Source organism: Sminthopsis crassicaudata, chromosome 4, assembly GCF_048593235.1.
Source record: "Sminthopsis crassicaudata isolate SCR6 chromosome 4, ASM4859323v1, whole genome shotgun sequence".
Classification (NCBI taxonomy): Eukaryota; Metazoa; Chordata; class Mammalia; order Dasyuromorphia; family Dasyuridae; genus Sminthopsis; species Sminthopsis crassicaudata.
Genome location: NC_133620.1, coordinates 72,303,252 through 72,325,164, shown reverse-complemented (window position 1 = coordinate 72,325,164; position 21,913 = coordinate 72,303,252). Strand labels below are relative to the sequence as shown.

The 21,913-nt window shown below is 42.1% G+C and overlaps 2 protein-coding genes across 4 annotated transcripts in view; one reads left to right on the top strand and one right to left on the bottom strand.

The window, feature by feature from the left end:
* Positions 1-21,913, top strand: part of NMNAT2 (nicotinamide nucleotide adenylyltransferase 2) — a 191,891-nt gene that overhangs the window by 143,107 nt on the left and 26,871 nt on the right. Inside the window, exons 3-5 of one of the 3 annotated variants that reach the window (XM_074308554.1) lie at positions 12,164-12,292; positions 18,643-18,769; positions 21,288-21,368. In XM_074308554.1, the coding sequence (XP_074164655.1) occupies positions 12,164-12,292; positions 18,643-18,769; positions 21,288-21,368 (337 nt within the window). The remainder of the gene's footprint in view (positions 1-12,163; positions 12,293-18,642; positions 18,770-21,287; positions 21,369-21,913) is intronic. The other 2 variants (XM_074308553.1, XM_074308555.1) reach the window with 2 other exon arrangements.
* On the bottom strand, positions 510-8,938 carry LOC141565478 (laminin subunit gamma-1-like). The gene is made up of 7 exons (XM_074308552.1): positions 8,831-8,938; positions 7,040-7,177; positions 4,985-5,129; positions 2,325-2,474; positions 2,113-2,227; positions 1,509-1,708; positions 510-881 (listed from the first exon to the last, which is right to left on the bottom strand). Exons 1-7 carry the CDS (start codon positions 8,869-8,871, stop codon positions 525-527), a joined length of 1,146 nt encoding a protein of 381 aa, XP_074164653.1. The 5' UTR covers positions 8,872-8,938; the 3' UTR covers positions 510-524.

Below are 21,913 nucleotides of genomic sequence, written 5' to 3'. Positions count from 1 at the left end.
AAATATAGAGCACATATATGTACATTTTTAAAAAATAGTCAAACTTTAAATTAATAGGATTTCAACTTGAGGCAATACATCTTTTTATGGAAAATAGGAAAAGTAAAAATGGAGTATATAAACACAACTGATTTTTATATTAATAAACAGTGTACTTTTTCCTAGTCGATTATCTCCCATATAAAAACATCTGTATCCTCAGTAATGGGACAGGGAACATCTTTTGAGCTCCCTCAAAGTGCCTGTTTAGAAATGAGCACTTGTATTAGGATGATTTTTATCATCTAAGATCACATATCCTGATCCTGAATTACAAAAAAAGTGCTTCAAAAGCATGAACCTTGGCTTGACAGAGCAAGAAGAATCTCTTTTCTGTCCTTTCTTGAGCTTCATAAACACACGTCTTCTGTTTATAGGATATTACAAGCTGTTCACGTAGCTTCATGAAGGGGAGACTCCTGAAGGTGCGGGTGTAATATTTGCAGTCTGCCCTCTCTTCCTCTTTCCCTCCCCCCTCCCTCCCTCTAGGAGTACCAGCTTTTGGGGGCAGGGCCACAGTAACTATGGGGCTGTGCAGCTCTGAACCGCAAATATCCACCAGGAAGTGATGAGACCCCGTGGCCCTTCCAGCGGCTGGGAGGGCAGAGGCCTGGGCTCCCACTAAGCAGTCCCGTCCTTCTTTGGGGAGTGACCAGGGACAAAGTCCCCCCCAAACCACTCACCATTCCCGCCATCATCATGTCCTGATCCGCGTCATCTTGCTTTTTCTTTAGTTCCTTTTCTGCTTCTTGTAACTGTTTCAGCATGTCGTCCACCTCTTTATCCAAATTTGTAACATCTGCAAAAGTTCTTTCTGCCTCCGCTTTGGTACTGGTCGCGTTCTAGGAGCAACACACAAGTATCACCCTTTTTACTTGATCTAAACCATTTTCTTTCTATTCTTCCTGAGATGGCTAAAATGCACAACTCTCAGACATTTTCTAAATATAATTTACTACGTTATGTTTCACGAAGGGCTTGCGCTCTTTGGAACCCGAGAGATTTAGGCAGACCGGATTTCCTAAGGAATTTGAGGGCAGAGAGGACGGTTTATCTGTCTCACTCCCTGCAGCCAACAAAGGCTCGGATAATTTACCGTTAGATAAACTGATCCGCAGAGCAGAATAAGGGCCGCTCCCAGCCACTTCTGTGTCTTAGCAGTGAAACTAAGCTTCCCAACAAAGAAACTTCAATAAAAAGAAGCGTCCTCACGCATCCCTGACTCCGGACTTGGGTGATGAATAGCACACCACCTCTGGAAGGCACGTGGTAAGAAAGCCCTGTCTCCCTTTCCTCTCACACCACGCCGGGAGGGCGCTGCTGCACTGCAGGTGAGGAACCTAAGGCAGAGGGCGCTAAACGCACTGCTCAGGGTCACGCGGTAAGAACGCATTTTATCAGAAGCCAGACGGCGTGCTTTTTATGACTGGGACAGGCCTGTTAAAGTCCTTTGCTCCGAGTGCCCGCACCTTCTGCACGGCCGCCGCGATCCGCTCCGCCTCGTGGGCCTTGGCTTTGGCCTCCGACGCATCCGAGGCCGCGTTGCCCAGGGCCAGCTGCGCTTCCCGCGTCTTCTCGCTGGCCTCGGCGATCGTGCGGTTAATGGCGGGGATCTTCTTTAGGGCCTCCTCAGCTGCCGTCTTGTTGTCATTGACTCGTCTGTCGAAATCTAAAAGGACATAAGAGTTGCAATCACGGAGGCAACACGGCGCAGTACGTGAGACAAACAGAACACGACTAGGAGCCTAGGAGAGCTTAGAAGATGCCGCAGCGCCCCCCCACGGCGCCTCCGCTTCCTGCTTTTGCCCTTTCATGCCTAAATTAGGCAGTGGGCGGGCCCCTGAGCTGCAGACAGGTATGCGCAGAAGCACCAGGGACAGAGTCACAGTCTCCCTACGTGCGGAAGGGAGAGAGATTGAGAGGGGAAGGGGAGAAAAGGGCGTGTGGCTAGCAGAAGAAATTTAAAATGACAGCGTTCATCTACCAAAACAGGTCCAACTTTAAGCCACGTTCAGCCGGTGGCCCAGTCTAGAAACGCCCCGAATCTCTCGGTTCCAGGGCTTTCTCTTCTACCTTTCAAGTTGTTGAGAATGTCATTGGCTTCCTGCAACGTGTTCTTCCCCTTCTTCGCGGCTTCCTCGGCCAGGGCCTTGGCGGCGTCGGCTCGGGCCAAGAGCTGGTCAGCGGTCTGTGAAGGCACGGGGCCATGAGGACGGCGCAAAGCCCCCTCCCGCGCTCCCGCCGCTCCCCCGCCCCTCGGCAGACGCCGGGTCCCGCGGGCTCACCTGCTGCTCCGCCTTTCCCTTTTCCAGGAGCTCCTTCACCTCAAGCTCCTTGCCTTTCATGTCTTCCCGGAGGTCCTCGTAGTCCCTCAGCTTTTTGTCCATCATCTGCTCTAGGGCCTCTGCTTCTTTCTTTATCTTATTAGCCTCGTTCTTCAAAAAGCAAAGAAAACAACCCACTTATTTTAAAAGGGAAGGAAACTTCTGAAGAGCAGAGCTCAGAAACCCCTAAGGCTCACAGCACAAGTTTACCCGAAATGCGCGTGCGCACATGTGCGCCCTCAGGGCAAGGACAGGTAGACTGAAGACACTTGTACAAGTCTGAGACAGGGAATTAGGAGAAGGCGAAGTGAAGTCATGCGCCACATGGCGCCGTCTCTTTTCATGCAACCAAAAAGCATCCGGGCAGGATTTTTTTTTTAACTAAAATCCTTAGTAGTAGCAGGGGTGTGAATGTTAGTGTTGCTCACTTTAATCAGAGCTGATATATTAAAACACAAATTTACGTACTCTTCTATCCAATTCAGCATGTTATAATGTTGAGGGCGGTAGCCCCTTGGTATTCCTTGTTTGATCTACAACTTCCTTTGGGACTTGGACTTTGATACAAGATCTGGTCAAACTAATCTGGGCTTGTACCCAGCCCCCCACCGGCTCTGAGCTGGCTTGGATAAAGCCCGCCAAAATCTGGCCTTCTAGGAATTAACCTGAGCTCCGCCCATTACTTCTTCAAGCAGATAAAAAGAGCAAAGCTAGAACCATCTTTGGTTCAGAGATTTGAAAGATGCCAGCCAAGATGCTCGCATCAGAGATGCTCTGTCCCCGCCGAAATGTATCTTCTTCTATCTAATGCCTTTTGCTAACCAGACCTTAACCTTGCTTCCAAACCCTGCAATAAACATCTTTTACCCATCTAGGTTTTCGGCCTGTAAATTCATTTACAGGGGACTCTCGCCGCCACTAGACCTGATTTAACTTTGTATCCTTGCGCCGAATCCTAAGGGGATGCAGGGGAGCTCCATGTGACTCCCTGTACCCCGAATCCTGCCACTAGACCTCCCTTAATCCTATTGAGGTATGTACCTCATTATTAGGTATTTATCTCGTGATTTGGTTCAAGTTACCTCATCATTTTTGAGGTTCCCTATTACCTCATCAATAATACATGGCCGTGGGCTAGACAGTTGGGGATAAAAAATAAAAATAACCTGTCTCCCAGGAATCTGTAGTTCACTGGAGAGTGAGAGTGGAACATGACATGCATGAATGTGCAACATATATGAAAATGGGCAAAAGTTGGATAAAGTGCCTTTTGAGGAGGAAGAGAACGATTTTAGCCAAAAGTGGTGGGAAAAGGTGGAAATCAGAAATCTACCCAGAAATGACACCTAAACTAAGCCTTAAAACCAGATAAAGATTATGCAAATCTATAAATCTGCGAGAGGGAAACAGGCTGGGTTGCCAGAACAAACCTTCCATGTCAGTCATGAAATATGTCAAGGTAACTAGCAGAAAGACTGCAGGGTGCCTTTGAGGCTGAGGATTTATTTTTTATTGTCAGGGAATAGGGCATTATTAAAGATGTTTGAGCAGGGAAGTGACTGAGTGATGGACTTGTACCGTGAAGGAGTTTATTGTTCCTTAAATTAGAATAGACTGGAAAGAGAGGATAGGTGCAAGGAGATCAATTAAGAATCTATAGTAGTGGGGCAGACAAGAGTTAATGAAGGCATGAACTGGCATGGTATACATGTTAATGTACAGAAGAGAAGAGAAAGCAAAAGATGTGTGAAAAGAGTTCACAAAACTTGGTAACTAACTGGATACGTGGAACAAGAGAAAGAGAAGAGTCAAGGATTACTTAAACCTTCCAAGCCTGGATGACTTTGATAATAATGATAGAGAATTGCTTTAAAGTCAACAAAAAGGTTTATATGTGTAATTTCATTTGATCCTCAGAACTACCCAGTGAGATAAGTATTAATATTATTCCCATTTTACAGATGAGGAAATTGAGACAGATTAAATGACTCGTCCAAGGTCATATATCTACTAAGTATCTGAGACATAATCTAAAGATCGTTGTACCTGAATCCCAACCCAATAATCTACCTCTGTGCGGGCTTGTTTAAAGGACATTTATAGCTAAAAAAGAAACAGGTAAATTTAGAGAGGGCAGATTTGGTGAGGAAGAGAGGTTTGATTTCAGATATGTTGCAGTAAAGGTGTAGGCAGGACATCCTAGGTGGGCATATAGAGCAAGCCGCTAGAGATATAGGGGACCTATTTGGATAAAAGTATTTTGCTTTTGTAAAAGTTTTGTCACAAAATTAAATGGTTTTTTACTATTCAACAGTAATTATTTAAATGATCAGAAATAGCATTACATTTAAAAATATGATTTAATTTTTAAAATGACTTCAACAAATATTGCTTTTTTCAACAAACTTTGTTTAAGGGAGTGTTAAGTGTGAATGACTTTCTAGAAACAGAGAAACTGCAAAAAGTTATTATTAAATTTGTAATAATAATTGGGCTCAGTTCTTGTAAGGTGTGGCCAATGTGCACAGAGGGTACAAGACAAGAAGATTTCTTATCCCTCAGGGTACTTGATACCCCTGTTCATATATATGTGCATGCACATATGCATATAGACTCCATACCTCAAGGGCCACAGAATCCACAGGTGTCAGCTGGGCAACACTAGCATAAATCTCGACAGCTTTGTCTCCAGCTCGTTTTGCTTCTTCATGCACTCGGGTAGCCTGCTTTTCCAGATCTCGGGAGAGGTTTTTCGCTTGTTCATATCTAAGGAACAAAAAAAACAAAATTTAACTAATAATTGGCACTCTTAAGAGTCTCTGTAATACAATCAACCTACAAACGTTAATTGCCTTCTCCTAGTTAGGTCCTGTACAAAAGTGAAAAGGGCCCCACCTCTTTAAATTAAAGCTGGAGTTTGCCCTCTACTACTAAGTGGAGGGTAGAGGTAAAAAGACAATGTGTTGAGATAAGTACACATGGGGATAGGGACAGACACAGGATTTCACTGGAACAGGTAATTTGCAGGTGAGGGAATTCCCTCTTCCAAAGCCAATGGAAGTTTCTCTGCTGAGAAATTATAGATGAGGGGAAATCAGGAAAGAACTGTGCAAAGTACAATGCAGGAGACAAACTAGCAAGCAAGAAGAACAGCAGGCAGGCTGATTTGCATACAACAGAGCATACAAGAGAGGGACTAACATGAAACCAGCCTGGAAAAAGAGGAAGAGTCAAATGGTTTTCAATGTCAAATATAGGAGCCTGAATTTTGGCAAAGGGTCCCAGGGCATCACTGAAGCTTTTTAAACAGGGCAGTACTTTAAGAATATCCATTTGGCAGCTACAAGGAAAATGGATTAGATGCAGGGAGAACAATTAGGAGGCCACTACAATAATCTGGGTGAAAGGTCAGGATGACTTTGGTGTGAGTGTGAAAGAAAGTGATGGAAGTGAAAATAAAGAGTGATTCCTGGGAGGGGGAGGGAGTTACCCCAATAGAAATAGGGAAGTGAGGAGAAAGGGTGGGTTTAAAGAAAAAGACAATAACAGCAACTAGCATTTATTTAGTTTTTCCTCATAACAACCTGGGAGGTAGGTACTATTCTTACTCCCATTTTATAAGGGAAAACAATCTGAGAGAGGTTAGGTGACTGCCCCTAGGGTATCTAGATTAGGATTTCAACTCCTGATTTCAAGTCCAAAACTCTAGACAATAACACATCTGCGAGCTTAATAATAAAGATAGCACTTGTTTGAGAAAACTCCGAGACAAGCTAAAAAGCACATTTAAAACAATACTAAAAAAAGTAGGAAAAACGGAACAAAAATAACCAGAGGAAACGTTTTAACAATTTTTTTCTAATTTAATGGTACAGTTAGAAAATATTAATAGAACTGGAACAGATTTCAATATTTGTGAAAGCATCTTCACTATATCAACTTTTCTCAACGAAGTGCCTAGTATCCAAGGTACTGGTGAAAGTGGTTGGGATACAACTGGCAGAATATAATACAGCAAAATGCCAGTGATCTGTTAAAATTGTATTTAATATTAATACCTAATTAAATCTAAATTTTATCCTATTATTTTAGTTTAAATTCAAATTACTTTTCTTTTTTCAATGACCAATATCATATTTCAATGACCATTATCATATTTTCTTCTTGCCTCCATACTTACCACGGCTATCTCATATGTTTCTATTTATTTATTTATTTTTTTAAGCAGCTTAAATGCTTTGATTACTTATTCCTTTAACTGGAATTCCAATAAGGAATCAAGTAGATTACCTTAGTTCCACTTTCCCTGACCTAAATGTTAATAGGGCATTTCAAAAGCACAAGTAAAAGATTATCCAGAACATGCTCCAGGTACACCAGAATTTAATTTTTTGTTGCACTGTCAGTAACACACACACACACACACACTCTCTCTCTCTCCCTCCCTCCCTCCCTCTCTCCCTCCCTCCCTCTCTCCCTCTCTCCCTCTCTCTCTCCCTCCCTCCCTCCCTCCCTCCCTCTCTCTCTCTCTCTCCTCTCTCTCTCTCTCTCTCTCTCTCTCTCTCTCTCTCTCTCTCTCTCTCTCTCTCTCTCTCTCTCTCTCTCTCTCACACACACACACACACACACACACACACACACACAATCATCATCAAACACTTTTAAATTAGACTCACTTCCTATTAAGTTCTTCAATTTCATTTGCTGTTTGATTCTCTCCAGCCAGAGTCCTTAAGAGTAGATTATAGGCTTCAGTTGATGTATCATTGGCTGTCTTGGCTACCCGTACAATGTCATCAGCTTCTTTTTTATGTCTGTGACAGAAAAAGAAAAACAATTCCATAAAAATAGAAGCAGACATAAGAATGTCCCTAGGGGGAAAAAATTGCTTATCCCAGCTCCATAAAACATTTCAATAAAACTACTAAAAAGTGTCTCAGACAAAGGTATCACAACAAGAATAAGATATTAACTTGTATTAGAACAAAAATTTAAGATTATTGTTTTATTAATGCTATTCCTTGGCTGATTTTAATATCAGTCAAACCAAGACAACCCTGCTCCCAATAATAGTACATTAAGAAAAGTTTCACAAATGAACAGTATAGATACATCTTTCCAAAATCATTAGTGACTTCAGAGATAATATAGCATGACTGAAATATTTATCAGCTAACTCTAAGGTTACATCAGTAAATCCAGATAGGCAAATTCATAAATATAAATTGTTAAGATTAGATGCTCATGAAACAAGCAAAATCCCAAAACACCCTAATTTTTTTTTTAATCATGTACAGCTAGCAATAACTATGTCTGTCAAAATAAGATAAATTATTACAGGAGCTAAGTTCCTATATTACTTATGTATTACATAATTTTGTACCATTCTCTAAAAATATGAACTGGAAACAGAATAATTCTTAATGTTTAAAAAAAAAAGGTCAATGAATTCAGCAAAAACTCCTGAAATACTATAAAATCTCACCAGTCTGGAATTTGTAATAATCTGGACAGAAGCTGGTACAAATTGAATTCCTTTAACTACTTTTGTGGGATGAAATGATTTCTTTAGTAAATTAACAGTATAAACAAATAAAATGCATATTGGGTTAAATCTTTAAACTTGAGATAAGCTAAATTCAAGGATTCAAAATTAATTCAGAAGCAATGAATTATAATTAAAACAAATTGCAAGTAGCAAGTCCCCCAAAGCCTCAAATATGTACCACTTTGTTAGCCTTCTTGAAAATACTGCTTATGTTCCAGAGCTATCATAATGACATTTCTTAAAAATTCCATTCTAAGTAGACCAGCTTTCACATCTTTCAGCCTGATTTCCTGAGGCTCTATACTTATGAAAAAAAACTACTTCTGTACCTTCTCTCAATGCAAGATCAACTGGATGTCAGGAAAAAATGTGTTATCTCAACAATGAAGGTCCCTAAAGATTTCTTCTGACACTATTATGAGGGATCTGGTTCATTTGTTATTAGTTTTGGTGTGATGGATTCCTTCTTCATTCACAGAGTCTTCCCTTCCCTCTCTCCCCTCCCTGAAAGCACCTCAGAATCATGTAAGTGAACACAAGATTTCAATTGTGAAACTTTGGGTGGTTCAACAATTAAGAACTCAATTATCATGAAGAGAAATCCACAAAGAGATGCATACCATACAGCCAAGAACAAATATATCTGAATTATAAGTTTCTAAGTTTAGCCATGTTTGAGTCAATACAAAAATATTAGAATGTCCTAAATGCTCCCAAACACTCTGAGCTCTAAGAAAGATATTTTACACTGATTTTACAAAGGAAAGAATAACAGCAACAGTAACAATAACTGTATTGTGACAAAAGAAAAAAAAATTAGGAAAGAAATCTAATTTACTAAAAGTTGGTTACACAGGGGAAAAATACAGAAATGTGGGGTGGACAGATAATAAACTTTGTTGATAAATCTATAAATTACCGTTCAGCAAGTTTACGAGCTTCTTCTGCCAATAGAGTCATGTTGTTAGGATCGCCAGTAGAATCTGGTTGGGTAATTGACTGAAAACAAAATAAAACAAAAACTGGACTTACTTTCATGAAAGGAAAGGAAAGGAAAGGAAAGGAAAGGAAAGGAAAGGGAGAGAGAGAGAGAGAGAGAGAGAGAGAGAGAGAGAGAGAGAGAGAGAGAGAGAGAGAGAGAGAGAGAGAGAAAGAAAGAAAGAGAGAAAGAAAGAAAGAAAGAAAGAAAGAAAGAAAGAAAGAAAGAAAGAAAGAAAGAAAGAAAGAAAGAAGAAAGAAAGAAAGAAAGAGAGGAGGGAGGGAGAGAGGAAGGGAAGGAAGAGAAGGAGAGAGAGGAAGAGGGGGGGAGGGAGAGGGAAAGGGAGAGGAAGAGGGAGAGAAAGAGGGAGAGGAAGAAGAAGAGGGAAAGGGAAAGGGAGAGAAACACTGAATTCTTCCATCTAGGCTATTCAGGGACCTCAAAGAAGAATAATAATAAAATCCATTTATTCTATCCACTGGATACCTCCTCACTACCCATATAGCCTGCCATTTTCCCATGGTCTAGATCCATGAAAATTATTTAAAATTGCAAATTGTGACCCCAAGATCCTAAGCTAACTTCTCTATAGAAGAATCAAAATCACCTTAGATTTCAATCGAAGATATCAGGTGATTTTCAGTGAGGCTTTTCTGGGCCAAGGTTGACTGCCATTCAGGTTTGGGGGTCATAGTGATAGTATTTTTCTGAATAATTGGTTATGGACCACAAGGATTCAGAACTGGCTTTTCTGGTCTGGAGGTACAAGGTTTGAGGAGGATAGCCATTAACCTCCTCCCCTTCTCCTTCATTAAACAATCAAAATGCATATACCTCTCGTTAAGAGGAGAGACACTATTATCTATTAAGCTCACAGTACATAATTACAGAAAGTTTCCACTAATTATACTAATTGTGCACAAAAAAGTTTCCAAAGTTATAATTTGCATGAGAAGAGAGCTTCTTATAATGGAATACTAATTATTTTGCAGTTCCTCTCCCAATGAAAGCAAAAATAAGTTGTACCTGTAAGTTTCTGGGAAAGGAAGGGTGATGGGAAATCAAACTCAGAGGGAAGAAAATAGGAAGAAGAGGGAGTCCATTGAGATTTAGACTGGGGAAGAGAAAAGATAAAATACAGTGATCATATATTTGTGTGTGTATATATATATATATATGTATATATATATATCAATACATGCATGCTTAGACATATACATGGATAAGTGTATTGCTCATTCTTTCTTTTCTCTTCCTCTCTCTGTCTCTCTTTCTGACTCTCTGTCTCTGCCTCTGCCTCTGTCTTTGTCTCTTTCTTTCTGTCTTTCCTATCTCTGGACCTAAACTGCTATTTCATCAGTTCTCTGTGGGAAGAACTTCCTTCACCAATATAAATTAGCATCTTGTCTTTTTTATTTTATTTCTTGGGACTTAGACATATGATTTCATCAGTGTAGAGAATCAGATTCCTGGATAGGAAACACTTTCCACTGAAACAGGCTGGTAATTCTCATAACTTAGAGTCTCCCAGTATTACCTGGGATCACAGAGAGATTAACTGACCTTCCTGGAGTCACACAGCTATTCTTTTTCTAGAGTTAAAAAAAAAAAAAATTATTCCCTGACTTTTCTCCCCTGTGCTGAACTTTCATAAGAACTCTTTATCTTTTTCAGCTAAAAAAGCTTTAGACTTTTTGTTTATCCTCCTAAGATCCAGATAAGACAGACAGGATGCAGTCTTAGATGTCTGTCATGTAAAACAGCGATGAGGGAGCCACTGGGAGAAATCCCAAGCCCTAGCTCTCTGCCTAGGAGCCCCAGCCAAGGCAGGGGGGTGGGGGTGGGAAAGGCGTGGTAACGGTTTGTAGTGTGGGAGAGAAATAACAAAACAAAACTAGGCTCAGGCTTATGAAATAGTTGTCTGATCCTGATAGATTTGAATGCACTGAGATCAATAGGGCTGGGCAGAGCCATAGAGCCAGATGTCCAGCGCTCAAATGCCAAGGAAATGAGATCCAGGCTCTGGCTCCAGCAGGGAGGCTGTCTGGAGATGGCTCAGTGGGGGAGTCTGCTTTGCTGAGGTTTTGATGTCTGCACATGTGCACATCTCTATGCATATGGTTAGGACAGGCAGGGATGTACATCTGTGTGTGTGTGTGTGTGTGCCCCTTGGGTACGTGTGAAGGGGGCCTGTGGTATGTGCATCCTCTCTAAGCGTTTTTAATTAGCAAGATCACATCTCTGGAAACCTCAGGTGGGGAGGGTAAAATCCTCAGCCACTGAGAAAACGCTTGAGAAACATTCCAATTTAGCAGCTCATTAGGTTTGCAATTAAGTCAGAGTGCTGTGTCAGGCCAGAGCACCCAGATGATCCCTGCTCACTTCACAACCTGGCGAGCAAGGCAAGGGGAAATGCTCGGAAGCCCTGCAGAACTCCTGAAGTCTCAGCTGGGAGGAGACAGCTCTGGGCCCCCAGACTCACCAGGGTTAGTGGGGAGGGGGCCAAGGAGCTGAATCCTAAAGACTCCTACCTAGAGCAAGAAGTCGGAGTCCTTAGAAAGGCACAGAAAGACAAATGGCAGGTGCTTTTCTTTGGGAACAACTTCTTTGGGTGAGAACTGCAATGAGCTAGCCCATGGAAATAAAACTTCCAAACAAATAAATTCCAAAACAAGAGCAAGAAAACAAAAACCGAAAACCGAAAAATTAAATGAAACAAAACAAACCCATCCTGGCTAATTTTTTGGTTTTATATGAATGATGAAATTCCCAGGAATTTCATCCTAGTATATTTTTTCTTTCTTATAAGTTTTCTTGTTTAGCTGGATAATTTCTCTCTCTCCTCTCTCCTCCATCTTCCTCCTCCTCCTCCTCTTCTTCCTCTTCTTCTTTTTCCTCTTTTTCTTTCTCTCTGTTTCTGTCTCACTGTTTCTCTATCTCTGTTTCTCTGTTTGTCTGCCTCTGACTCTCATTGTGTTTGTTTTTCTCTGTCTCTTTCTCTTTCTCTGTCTCTTTCTCTGTCTCTCTTTCTCTTTCTGTCTGCATCTGTTTCTCTCTCATTGTCTGTTTCTCTCTGTCTCTGTCTCTTTATCTTTTTCTCTGTCTCTGTCTCTCTCTCCTGATTTCCCTCCCCTCTCTATCTGCTGTCTATCTAGTTGTCATCTCATCCTTCCTCCCTTCCCCTACCCTAGGTTCTAAGTCAGTTGCTAATATAGAAATCATTATGAAAATCCTGGTTTTAAGGGCTGGGAATAGGCCACAGGAAAAAGGTAGGCATGTTTTGGGGTAGAGATGAAAGGAAGTTTCCTTCTGATTTCTTGCAGAGTGGACCCCTGGGAGTGTTATCAGGACACATGGCAGACAACCTGCAGCGTGCTAGAACACCATCGGGACCTCATGAAGGTGAGCAGCTACGGCAGCAGTCAGGCTTCCATGGCTCACTGTGGCCCACAGCAGGGGCTAATAAATAACCTAAGGTTTCAGCAGGTAAGATGAGACTACAGGATGATAGGATCCACAATCTGGAGCAAAAAGAGTCCTCGGAGACCATCTATTCTTATTCTTACATTTCTTCTAAGGAAATCAAGATCCAGGGACTTTAAATGACCTGACTAAAGTGACAGGACTAGTAAACATCTTTTTTTTTTTCCCAATTTTTTTGAGATTGTGTCTCCCCATCTTACCATGGCTGGAAGTACAGTGGCCATTCCCAATTCTGAATGGCACAGAAACTTTAATGTGCTCCATTTGTCCGACCTGGAATGGTTGGCCCTTCCATAGGCTCAGAGGCAGCCCTCCTTGGGTAAGAGTGGGAATACTCACCATATTAGTGCTGAACTCATTGCTTGAGTCCATCAGTGGCTCTTCTGGATGGATCTGAAGGGAGTGGGCTGAAGGATATATCACTGGCATGAAGTGATTTAATTTTAGCACAGAGCAAGAAAACAAATCTTTTGTTTGGTTTCATTTTGTTTAGCTTTTCCAAAATAAATCCTATGGAGAAAGTTAAAGACCAGGAGAAGAAAGGAGGCTGGGACTGGGGGCTGGTTTCTACAGAGACTTTGAGTCAAACCTTTCTTTTCTGGCTACAATGCAGCTCTGGGCTGGGATAAGTTAGGTACCATACTTACAGGACCCCATGGAGGATGGGAGGGAGAAAGAGGAAGAGAAGATTAGGGAAAGAAATTCAGAAGGGAAGAGTCCAATGAGCACAAATGGTGACAAAACAGGATATTTTGGGGAATATAACTTGCCAAGGGTGGCAGGCAATCAAATTCCAGAATTGTGTTGCCTCTACAGGACAATCAGTTCCTTTACCTCAACATTACCTGTCCTTGTAATGGGAGCTATATTTCATACAATAAGAGACGTAGTTCATAATTACAGAAAGTTGGATGATTCAACAGCAATTTTTTTAGTGTTCCCTTCCTGTACCTGACCCCATCCTAGTGGTTCCCATATACCCCATGTACCATTCTTTCTCTTTTGAAAGGAACTGGCTGAGGTAAGCTCAGATAATGTTTCTTCCCTAGACCTCATGCCCATGAGCTTTAATCAGAAGCTTCCCTCAACTGACTTGTGGCTACTTATGGTGTTTGAGGAACTGGAAGAAAAGGCAGACATAGAAGGAACTGTGGGGAGAGCCTCTCCATGGAACCTTCTGTGGCTCCCTATCACTATTATGGTAAAATAAAAATACCTCAGCCTGATTACCTTTCTAGACTTCTTTCACCTTCCTTCCAGTCACACCCTATACATCTTGGCCAAAATGGATTATCCAATTATTCTTTGAACTTAAAATTCTATGATCTTCCCTTTGGAGATATCTATAAGATGCCTCTATTCCTGGAGGTTATTTCCAGGAATATTTTCTGGAAAACTTTCTCCTCAGAAGCCTTCAAGGCTCATTTCCTTGTGAAGTCTTCCCTGATCTCCTTAGTTAGATAGAAAACTTCTGAAAGACAGTGTGTTGTGGGAGAAAGAACGTAGTCTCTGGAGTAAATCCTGTTCCTGTCACTTATGATTATCTATATGACCTCAGGTAAGTCACCTAGCAGTGCTCATCTATAAAAGGAGGGGCTAGGATCAGGTGTCCTTTAAGGTCCTTTCTTTTTCTTAAATCTGTGATCTCTTCCAATTCTCAAATTCTATAATTCTGTGAAACCCTGGTATGGCTCCATTCCAAACAGATCATGGGAACATGGATTTAAAGCTGAAAGATTATTGCAAGGTCAGTTAGTCCGGCTCTCTCTTTTTACAGAAGAGTAAACTGAGGCACAAAAAATTATTTTGAAATGTAATTTTCAACTATTTTAAAAAATGGTTCATGGAACCGGGGGCAGTTAGAAGGCTCAGTGCATAGACCACCAGCCTTGGAATTAGAAGTTCCCGAGTCCAAATCCGTCTTCAGAGGTTTAATACCGATTAGCTGTGTAGGCAATTCACTTAACCCTCTCCCCCCCTCCCCTACACAAGTTCATGGATCCCCAAGTTAAGAACACTTACTATAGATCATACGTACATATGGCAGACCTTAAATAGTCATTCTGGTTCAACTACATCAAAGGGAAGGATGTGGATTGACCAGGAAGGAAGGGAGGAGGCAAGGAGCCATGGCAACAGTGAGAGCTAGAGCTACATGGCAGAAAGCTGGAGATATCGCTGGGCTCTGCAGTGGTTGATGTGGGGATGATGAAGTCCTGAAAGGTATTTTGGACCAAGAGAAATGAAAGAATTGATCCCTGAGGCGAGCAGACAGAAGGCTCCAGTAGAGATTAGTTTGGCTCCATGGTCCCACCCTTCAGGGAGGTGGTCCAGTCAGAAATCCAAGTTATGTCAAGCTCCTGAGACCCACCCTCTGTAGAAATCCCAGTCATGTCCCTGAGGTCAAATTTTCCCTATAAAATCTAAAAGTTGGGCTTGCTGCTGCCTTCCTAGATCAGCCCACCACAGCTCTCTGCCCTTTTCCCTTCCTCCATGCCATATGGAATCTTCCCAACTCCACTCTGCTTCCCAAGCCCACTTCTCCTCCTTACAGCTTACTATGTCTTTGGGGATGCTACGTCCCTTTCAGGATTTATCCTGCCAGCTAAGGACAAGCCCCAACCTCACAGGGTGCAACCTTTCTTTTTCTTTTTCTTTATTTTTTATTTTTTTAATTAATTTTTATAATTATAACATTTTCTTTGGCAGTAAATATGCATAGGTAATTTTTTTTTTTTTTACAACATTATCCCTTGTACTTCCTTCTGTTCCAAGTTTTCCCCCTCCTTTCTTCCACCCCCTCCCCTAGATAGCAGGCATTCCCATACATATTAAATATCTTCTGTATATCCTAGGTGGGTGCTCCCCTTCTGATGGCTAACTGTGAGTTCCACTGAGGAACTTGTCTTTCACATGCTCTCCCACTCTCTCTCTCATATTTACCATTGCCTGTGTCTATTGCATCCCTTTATTTAGGGGAATTTACCCATTCCCCTAAATAAACCTCCATTTTGCCAAAGAGAATGGTGAATTCTCCACATGTCTGAACCCCAACTTTTGGTACCAAACTCTGCATTATAGATCACATCAGGGAGGAGGTATATAGTACCTACTGTGTGCAAGGCACTCTGCTAAAGTATTTTACACATATTATCTCATTTGATCCTCACAATAATGCTGGAAGGTAAGTCCTATTAGTATTCCCATCCAGTATCTCTATTCCCCCATGGGCTCACAAAAAGTCAGATGTGACCAAAACGACAAAACAACAAAGCTATTCCAAGCCCCATTTGGAACACAAAGCCCATGCTCTTCCTGCCGGGGCAATTCTGCAGAAATCCCAGCTGCTGCCAGGTTCCTGGATATCAGTTCTTCCCCCCACCCCATCCCCATTTCAGGTGCCTCAGTCCAGACGGAATCAATTCCTGCTGGAGCCTTGAGAAAATGTCCAAAGGCCTCAGCTGCAGCATGACGGACAGGCAGGAAAATGTAGGTCACCCCTGCCTGGGGAGGAGAGGCCGGAGCTGCTCCTCGGAGCTCCCAGCCCTCTGCAGCTAACGGCAGCCGGCCAGCGCTCTTGGATGGGCAGTGGAGGCCCACCTGAGAAACAGCGCGCTGATGTTAGAGGTTCACACCTGCGCTTGGAGAGGAGCCCAGGACAGCTGGGCTCACGCGCTTCACAACTGCAGCACTGGTGAGAAATTGAATATGTGTCAAGAGCTTGAGCGAGAATGGGGGTAGACTGGATGCTGGGAACAGAGAGCTGGGAACCATTTCTTTTTCCCCTCCCGCATCTGGATTGATCTTCTCTGGGAAGAACAAGCCAAAAGGATTTTATTTTTCATCAAGGAGCGAGCCAGAGAAAAAGTTAAATTTCCCTAAATATGACTGATTGTTTTTTTAAAAAATACCTATTTCCAGGATCAGGTGACCTCTGAAAATAAATTCCCATCGTTTAGGGTGAATATCAGGGATGGTAAAATGCTGCTACTCCTTCCTCTCCCCTGGAAAATTACTGCCCCGTGGGGACATATGTGTGTGTACTTTGCCTGGGAGGGTGGGTTATGTGTGTCCGCATGGGTCTGTTGTGATGTTGTTCACAGAGACATATAATAATTCACTAGGGTCTCCTCCACCCCCGTTCTCCAGGGGAGACTTTGATTTGCACAGGCAGATCCTCTACTCTCGTCAAAGTATCCAGACTAAAATTATATCTATCTGCCGCCCCCTCAAATATTGTTAGTCTAAGGAAAATAATTTTTAGGTTCAAGCTGTGCCCTTGATTGCTATCCCTTAGCAGGGAAGGAGCGGTCCAAGTTACATATCCAAGGCTTGTCTCACTTCCCATCAAACACCAGCTTCACAAAGACCACCTGCAGTGAAGTAAAGGAACCCACTTATCCTAGTTGATAGTATATAGAAATCAGAGAAAATATACAGATGAAAATACCAGACAATACGCAGAATAAATGAGCTCCCTCTCCCTGAGAATGAGAAATTTCCACTTCAGTGAGAGAGTCCCAAGTCTCATTCCAAGGGAAAATATTCAAAAAATACTAGGGCAGGAAACTGGGGATAGAGACATGTTTGATCCTGGTTCCTCTATGTTGCCTTGTTCCCAGTCTTTTCTCCTTTCGGAGAACTTTTCCTGAAGGAAATCTGGAGCCAGAAAAAATCTCTTTCAAGTTCTCAAGTACATTCTTTGTATCATTGGGCTTTTACTTTTCTAGACTTTCTGTAAAATGTAGGATCTTAAAGTCCCTTCTAATTGTAAATCTATGTTTCCGTGATCTATTTAGAGTTGAATCATACCTCTGGCCCAAAGGTACCCATGGTAGCTAACTCCCAGAAGTCCCTCAATAAATGCTTACTTTTCCATCTGTCTGGGAAGATTCAATAGCTAGGCTGCTCTCAGGGATGCAGGCGGAGGATATACTCCCAGTCCCTGGGCTACTTAGAAGGCTGGACATCTGGTCAAAAAGGATCTGGCCTTGCCCTATAGAAGAACTGTACTGTACCAAGCCTTATGGTGAAAACTTACAAGGAAGGAGAATAAAAAGAATAAAGCTGCCCCACAGTTTCCATCTTATTAATAGTTACTCTAATAATAATTTATTCTGACTCATCAAAAAGGAAAATACTTGTCTGAATTTCAAGAAAGGCAAGTTTCTACCTGTCTTACTACTTTTTTATGTCTCCTTTATTAGGTCATCATCCAGTTCTCATCTTACTCCCTAAATTGTGGGTAGTCCCCCAGAGTCTGTCTTGCCTTTTCTTCTCTCCTTTCTTACACTCTATTCACTGGTGATTGTCTGTTCCTATGGGTCTAATTAGCTCACTTTTGAAGTGAAACTTCCCATATGAAGATGACACCCAAATCTATTCAGCATTAATCTCTCCTCTGAATTCCAGTCATACATTTTATTTCCTGTTAGACATCTCTACTTCTCTCCCAGCGACATCTCTACCCCCACCTTTTGTCATTTTTGTCAATTTACCGCCAGTCTGTAATTTGTTTTGTTTTTATATCCATTGTGCCTTGAACTGGTACTTAATAAATATTTACTGAAATAAATTGAGAAGTAGCACCAATAATAAAATTGTTATTATATAATTCATATATAAGTATAAATATAATGAATGCATTATAATAAAAATTATAATATATGTGAACTTTAAAGTAAAACATTATTATCGTAGCTAGCTTTTCTATAGAGCCTGCTATGAGCTAAATATTGTGCTAAGACTTTACAGTTATTATCTCATTTGATCCTCACAACAACCCTGGGAGGCAGGTGCTAGTATTATTTCCATTTTTACAGATGAGAAAACTGAGGCAAATAGAAATTGGTTACTTTTCCCAAGTTTCATAGCTAGTAAGTGTCTGAGGTCAGGTCTGAGCTCAGGATTTCCTGACTTCTATCCTAGCATTCTATCCATGATATCACTTAGCTGCCATAATATTAAATCATCAATAATACAAAAATTCTTTGCAGTTCATTTTTTAATCCAACCCCACATACATACATGAGTGTGTCAGACAAATTACTGCAACCCTCCGTACCAGCTTCTAGCTTCTGGTTTGAGGGGCAGAAGGACTACTTTAGACTTTTAATCAATGGTCCTGGGTTCAAGCCACAAGCCTACGAGGTAAGCAATCTTGGGCAAATCCTTTCACAAACTCTTTGAAGCCCTACCACATCTATAAAACAAAATACATACATACCTAAAAATTCTTTAGTGATCTTGAATTTTTTCCTGTTCTCTAGAGAGTGACTGGCTGCATCCTTTCCAATGTCAACACACCTTCCATGACCCCGGTGATTGGACAGCCACAACACGAGACACCCCAGCCCATTTATCAGAACAACAATGTGCCCACTAAGCCCACTGCAGGTAGGTCTTGACCCAGAGGGGAAAATGTTGAAAGATTTTTGAAATTTAAAAGTATACCAAGAAAGTGATTCCAAAATTGGAATTTACAGAGGGTGGAGGGAAAGCAAGAAAACTTATCTGCATCTGGAACAGGAAAAGGAATATTTTTGGAGCACCAACATTATTGGTGCTGTATCATTATTTGCAGGTATTTCTGTAAGTTAGATATTAGTGTTGATTCTCTTCTGGTAGATACCATGAACTTAGATATCTTTAAAAGAAAAGGTTTCTCTAGATCTCCCCATCCATGTTCCCTGTTGTCAGGAATTTCTGCACAGAACTGGAGACTAGAATAAAGATTTTGAAGACCATGTAATTCAATCCTCATCTAAAATATGAGTCCTGCCCCCAGCATTCTTGTCTTGTGAGATTTCCACTTAAAGATCTCCTGTGAAGGGGAGTCTCATTCATGTGTCTGTGTTTAATAGCGTGTCATAGTCAAGAAGTGGCAGGGGTGGGTACATGAACATTTATTTGGGATTTTGTGTTTTTTGATAGGAGTTTTCAAATCTTGTTTAGAGTTTACTGATTCACAGTGAAAGAATGCATTTGTCCTCTGGACTTTCTCTAGTGTCTCCAGGATATGGCAACTGTATTTTCAACCAACTAATATTGGGTAAATACTAGGGTGATAAAGTAGGAGATGGGAAAACTAAGCCCCTCTCCCTTATGCATCTGAATCCCAAAACTGAACTATTGAGGAAAAGGCTCCAGGAAATCTCAATCCTGATTGAGGAGAATTGGTTGCATCTGTCATTGTCTCTAGAAAATGGGATCTCCAGGGTTTGGAGGATACCTTTTCCAGGATAGCTCCCTGATATGGTTTCTGAATATCAAACCAAAAACCCCCAACGAATTGCCTTATGAAATATATTATTAGTAGCTTAGTTTAGATATGGTCATTTATAACTGTGATTTAGTTTGTCCTTCATTAGAGAATCCTAGAACCTTCACAGACACGAAGAATGTATCTTGTCCAATCTCTTCTCAATCTTCTTTCTCAAGAAATTTGAGAGCCAGAGAAGTGGGTTAATTGATCAAGGTCACTCTACTAATTATTTAGTGGGAGAACTAGGAATGAAACCAATTTTCCTGACTTCTAAGCCACAATTTTGTCTGCTAGTCCATTCAGTCTACTCTTACCTGAGGTCAGGAACATTTTAAAAATATACTTGCAAACCCAACCCAAATTGCCAAAATTTATATTGGAATGTTTCAGTCAAACCAGGGTATCTGGTCACCTCAAGCTATAAAGCTTGTGTGGAAGAAGATTTTAGGACTTTGCGAAAGATGAGATGAACGTGTCTTTGGCTATAATGTAGGTTTTAGATGATATGCAATACTTGAGAAATAATGCATAAACTGGGCTTCAGAGTCCAAGATTCTTATACCTGAGAAGGGAATAAGCATTTATATAGCACCTACTATGTGCCAGACACTGTGCTAAGCTGCTGACAAATATTCCTTCATTTGATCCTGACACGTCTGTGAGATAGGGTGCTATTCCATTTTAGAGATGAGGAGACTGAGACAAAGAGACTAACAAACAGGGTCCCATACAGCTAGTAAGTGCCTGAGACCTGATTTGAATTCAGATCATCCTGTCTCTCTGCCTGGTGCTTTATATGAGAGAGGAGAGAGAGGAGAGAGAGGAGAGAGAGGAGAGAGAGGAGAGAGGAGAGAGAGGAGAGAGAGGAGAGAGAGGAGAGAGAGGAGAGAGAGGAGAGAGAGGAGAGAGAGAGAGAGGAGAGAGAGGAGAGAGAGGAGAGAGAGGAGAGAGAAGAGAGAGAGGAGAGAGAGGAAAGAGAGGAAAGAGAGGAAAGAGAGGAGGAGAGAGAGGAGAGAGAGGAGAGAGAGGAGAGAGAGGAGAGAGAGGAGAGAGAGGAGAGAGAGGAGAGAGAGAGAGAGGAGAGAGAGGAGAGAGAGGAGAGAGAGGAGAGAGAGGAGAGAGAGGAGAGAGAAGAGAGAGAGGAGAGAGAGGAGAGAGAGGAGAGAGAGGAGAGAGGAGAGAGAGGAGAGAGAGGAGAGAGAGGAGAGAGAGGAGAGAGAGGAAAGAGAGGAGGAGAGAGAGGAGAGAGAGGAGAGAGGAGAGAGAGGAGAGAGAGGAGAGAGAAGAGAGAGAGGAGAGAGAGGAGGGGGGGGAGGGAGAGAGAGGAGAGAGGGGAGAGAGGGGAGAGATAGAGAGAGGAGAGAGAGGAGAGAGAGGAGAGAGGAGAGAGGAGAGAGAGGAGAGAGGAGAGAGGAGAGAGGAGAGAGAGGAGAGAGGAGAGAGGAGAGAGGAGAGAGGAGAGAGGAGAGAGGAGAGAGGAGAGAGGAGGAGAGAGATGTATATATCTCCCCACCAATGGAGGAGAGGGAAGGGAACTTTCTCATCACATTCTCTTTTCCCTCTTCTTTCTTTCTCCCACAATCCAATCTTGGTATGTTATTCTAGTAGATGTTTCCTTGGAGTCCGTCACCATCTTTCTTTCCTCCACAGCAAAGATCTTGGGGAAGGTGGGAGAAAGCCTGAGCCGAATTTGTTGTGTCCGTCCGCCGGTGGAACGTTTCACTTTTGTCGGTAAGTGGCAAAGAGCCTGCTCTCCCCACCTCCTGTTGTGTGCTTCCCTCCCTTTTCCTCGATGCTCCTTCCTTTCTTCCCTCTGCCGTTCCTTTTCTCTGCTCCCAGCCCCCATCACTGGGAGAGGAGGCTCTATCTCCATAGATGTCCCCCCTACAACTGAAAGCCTCTCCAGGAGACACATGAGTTCTGCCTCTCAGAACTCTTGATACCGAGCCAGTACCACAGCTTTTGATGATCTAAGATCAGGTGTGGCCACTGATGGACTGAAAGAAAAGGGACTAGACTCCCCTCACAGAACTGACAGAACCAGACTGTCGGCTTACTGGGAAAGCCTTGGCTACCCCAAGGACCGAGAGCAGGGGTGGATGCTGAGACAGCTCAGTCTTGTGTTCTGGAGATCCAACAGTTAACTCAGGTGGACAGAGGAAGTTGAATTTTCTCTCTTGGTCTTTTGGGAGTGTTTCTATTCTTTCTCAGATTTCTAACCTCAGACCTCTAGAGTTGGGATTAAATAGAATTTGATAATTGAGGAGGATGGCAGG

What these genes read in the sequence shown, in the direction of transcription:
- LOC141565478 (XM_074308552.1), bottom strand. Translation starts at nt 8,871, where the DNA reads ATGACTCTATTGGCAGAAGAAGCTCGTAAACTTGCTGAACG. An exon ending in ATTGAAGAACTTAATAGGAA is followed by an intron (nt 5,130 to 7,039) that starts GTGAGTCTAATT and finishes TTTGTTCCTTAG; the next exon opens with ATATGAACAAGCGAAAAACC. An exon ending in CATTCTCAACAACTTGAAAG is followed by an intron (nt 1,709 to 2,112) that starts GTAGAAGAGAAA and finishes ATGTCCTTTTAG; the next exon opens with ATTTCGACAGACGAGTCAAT.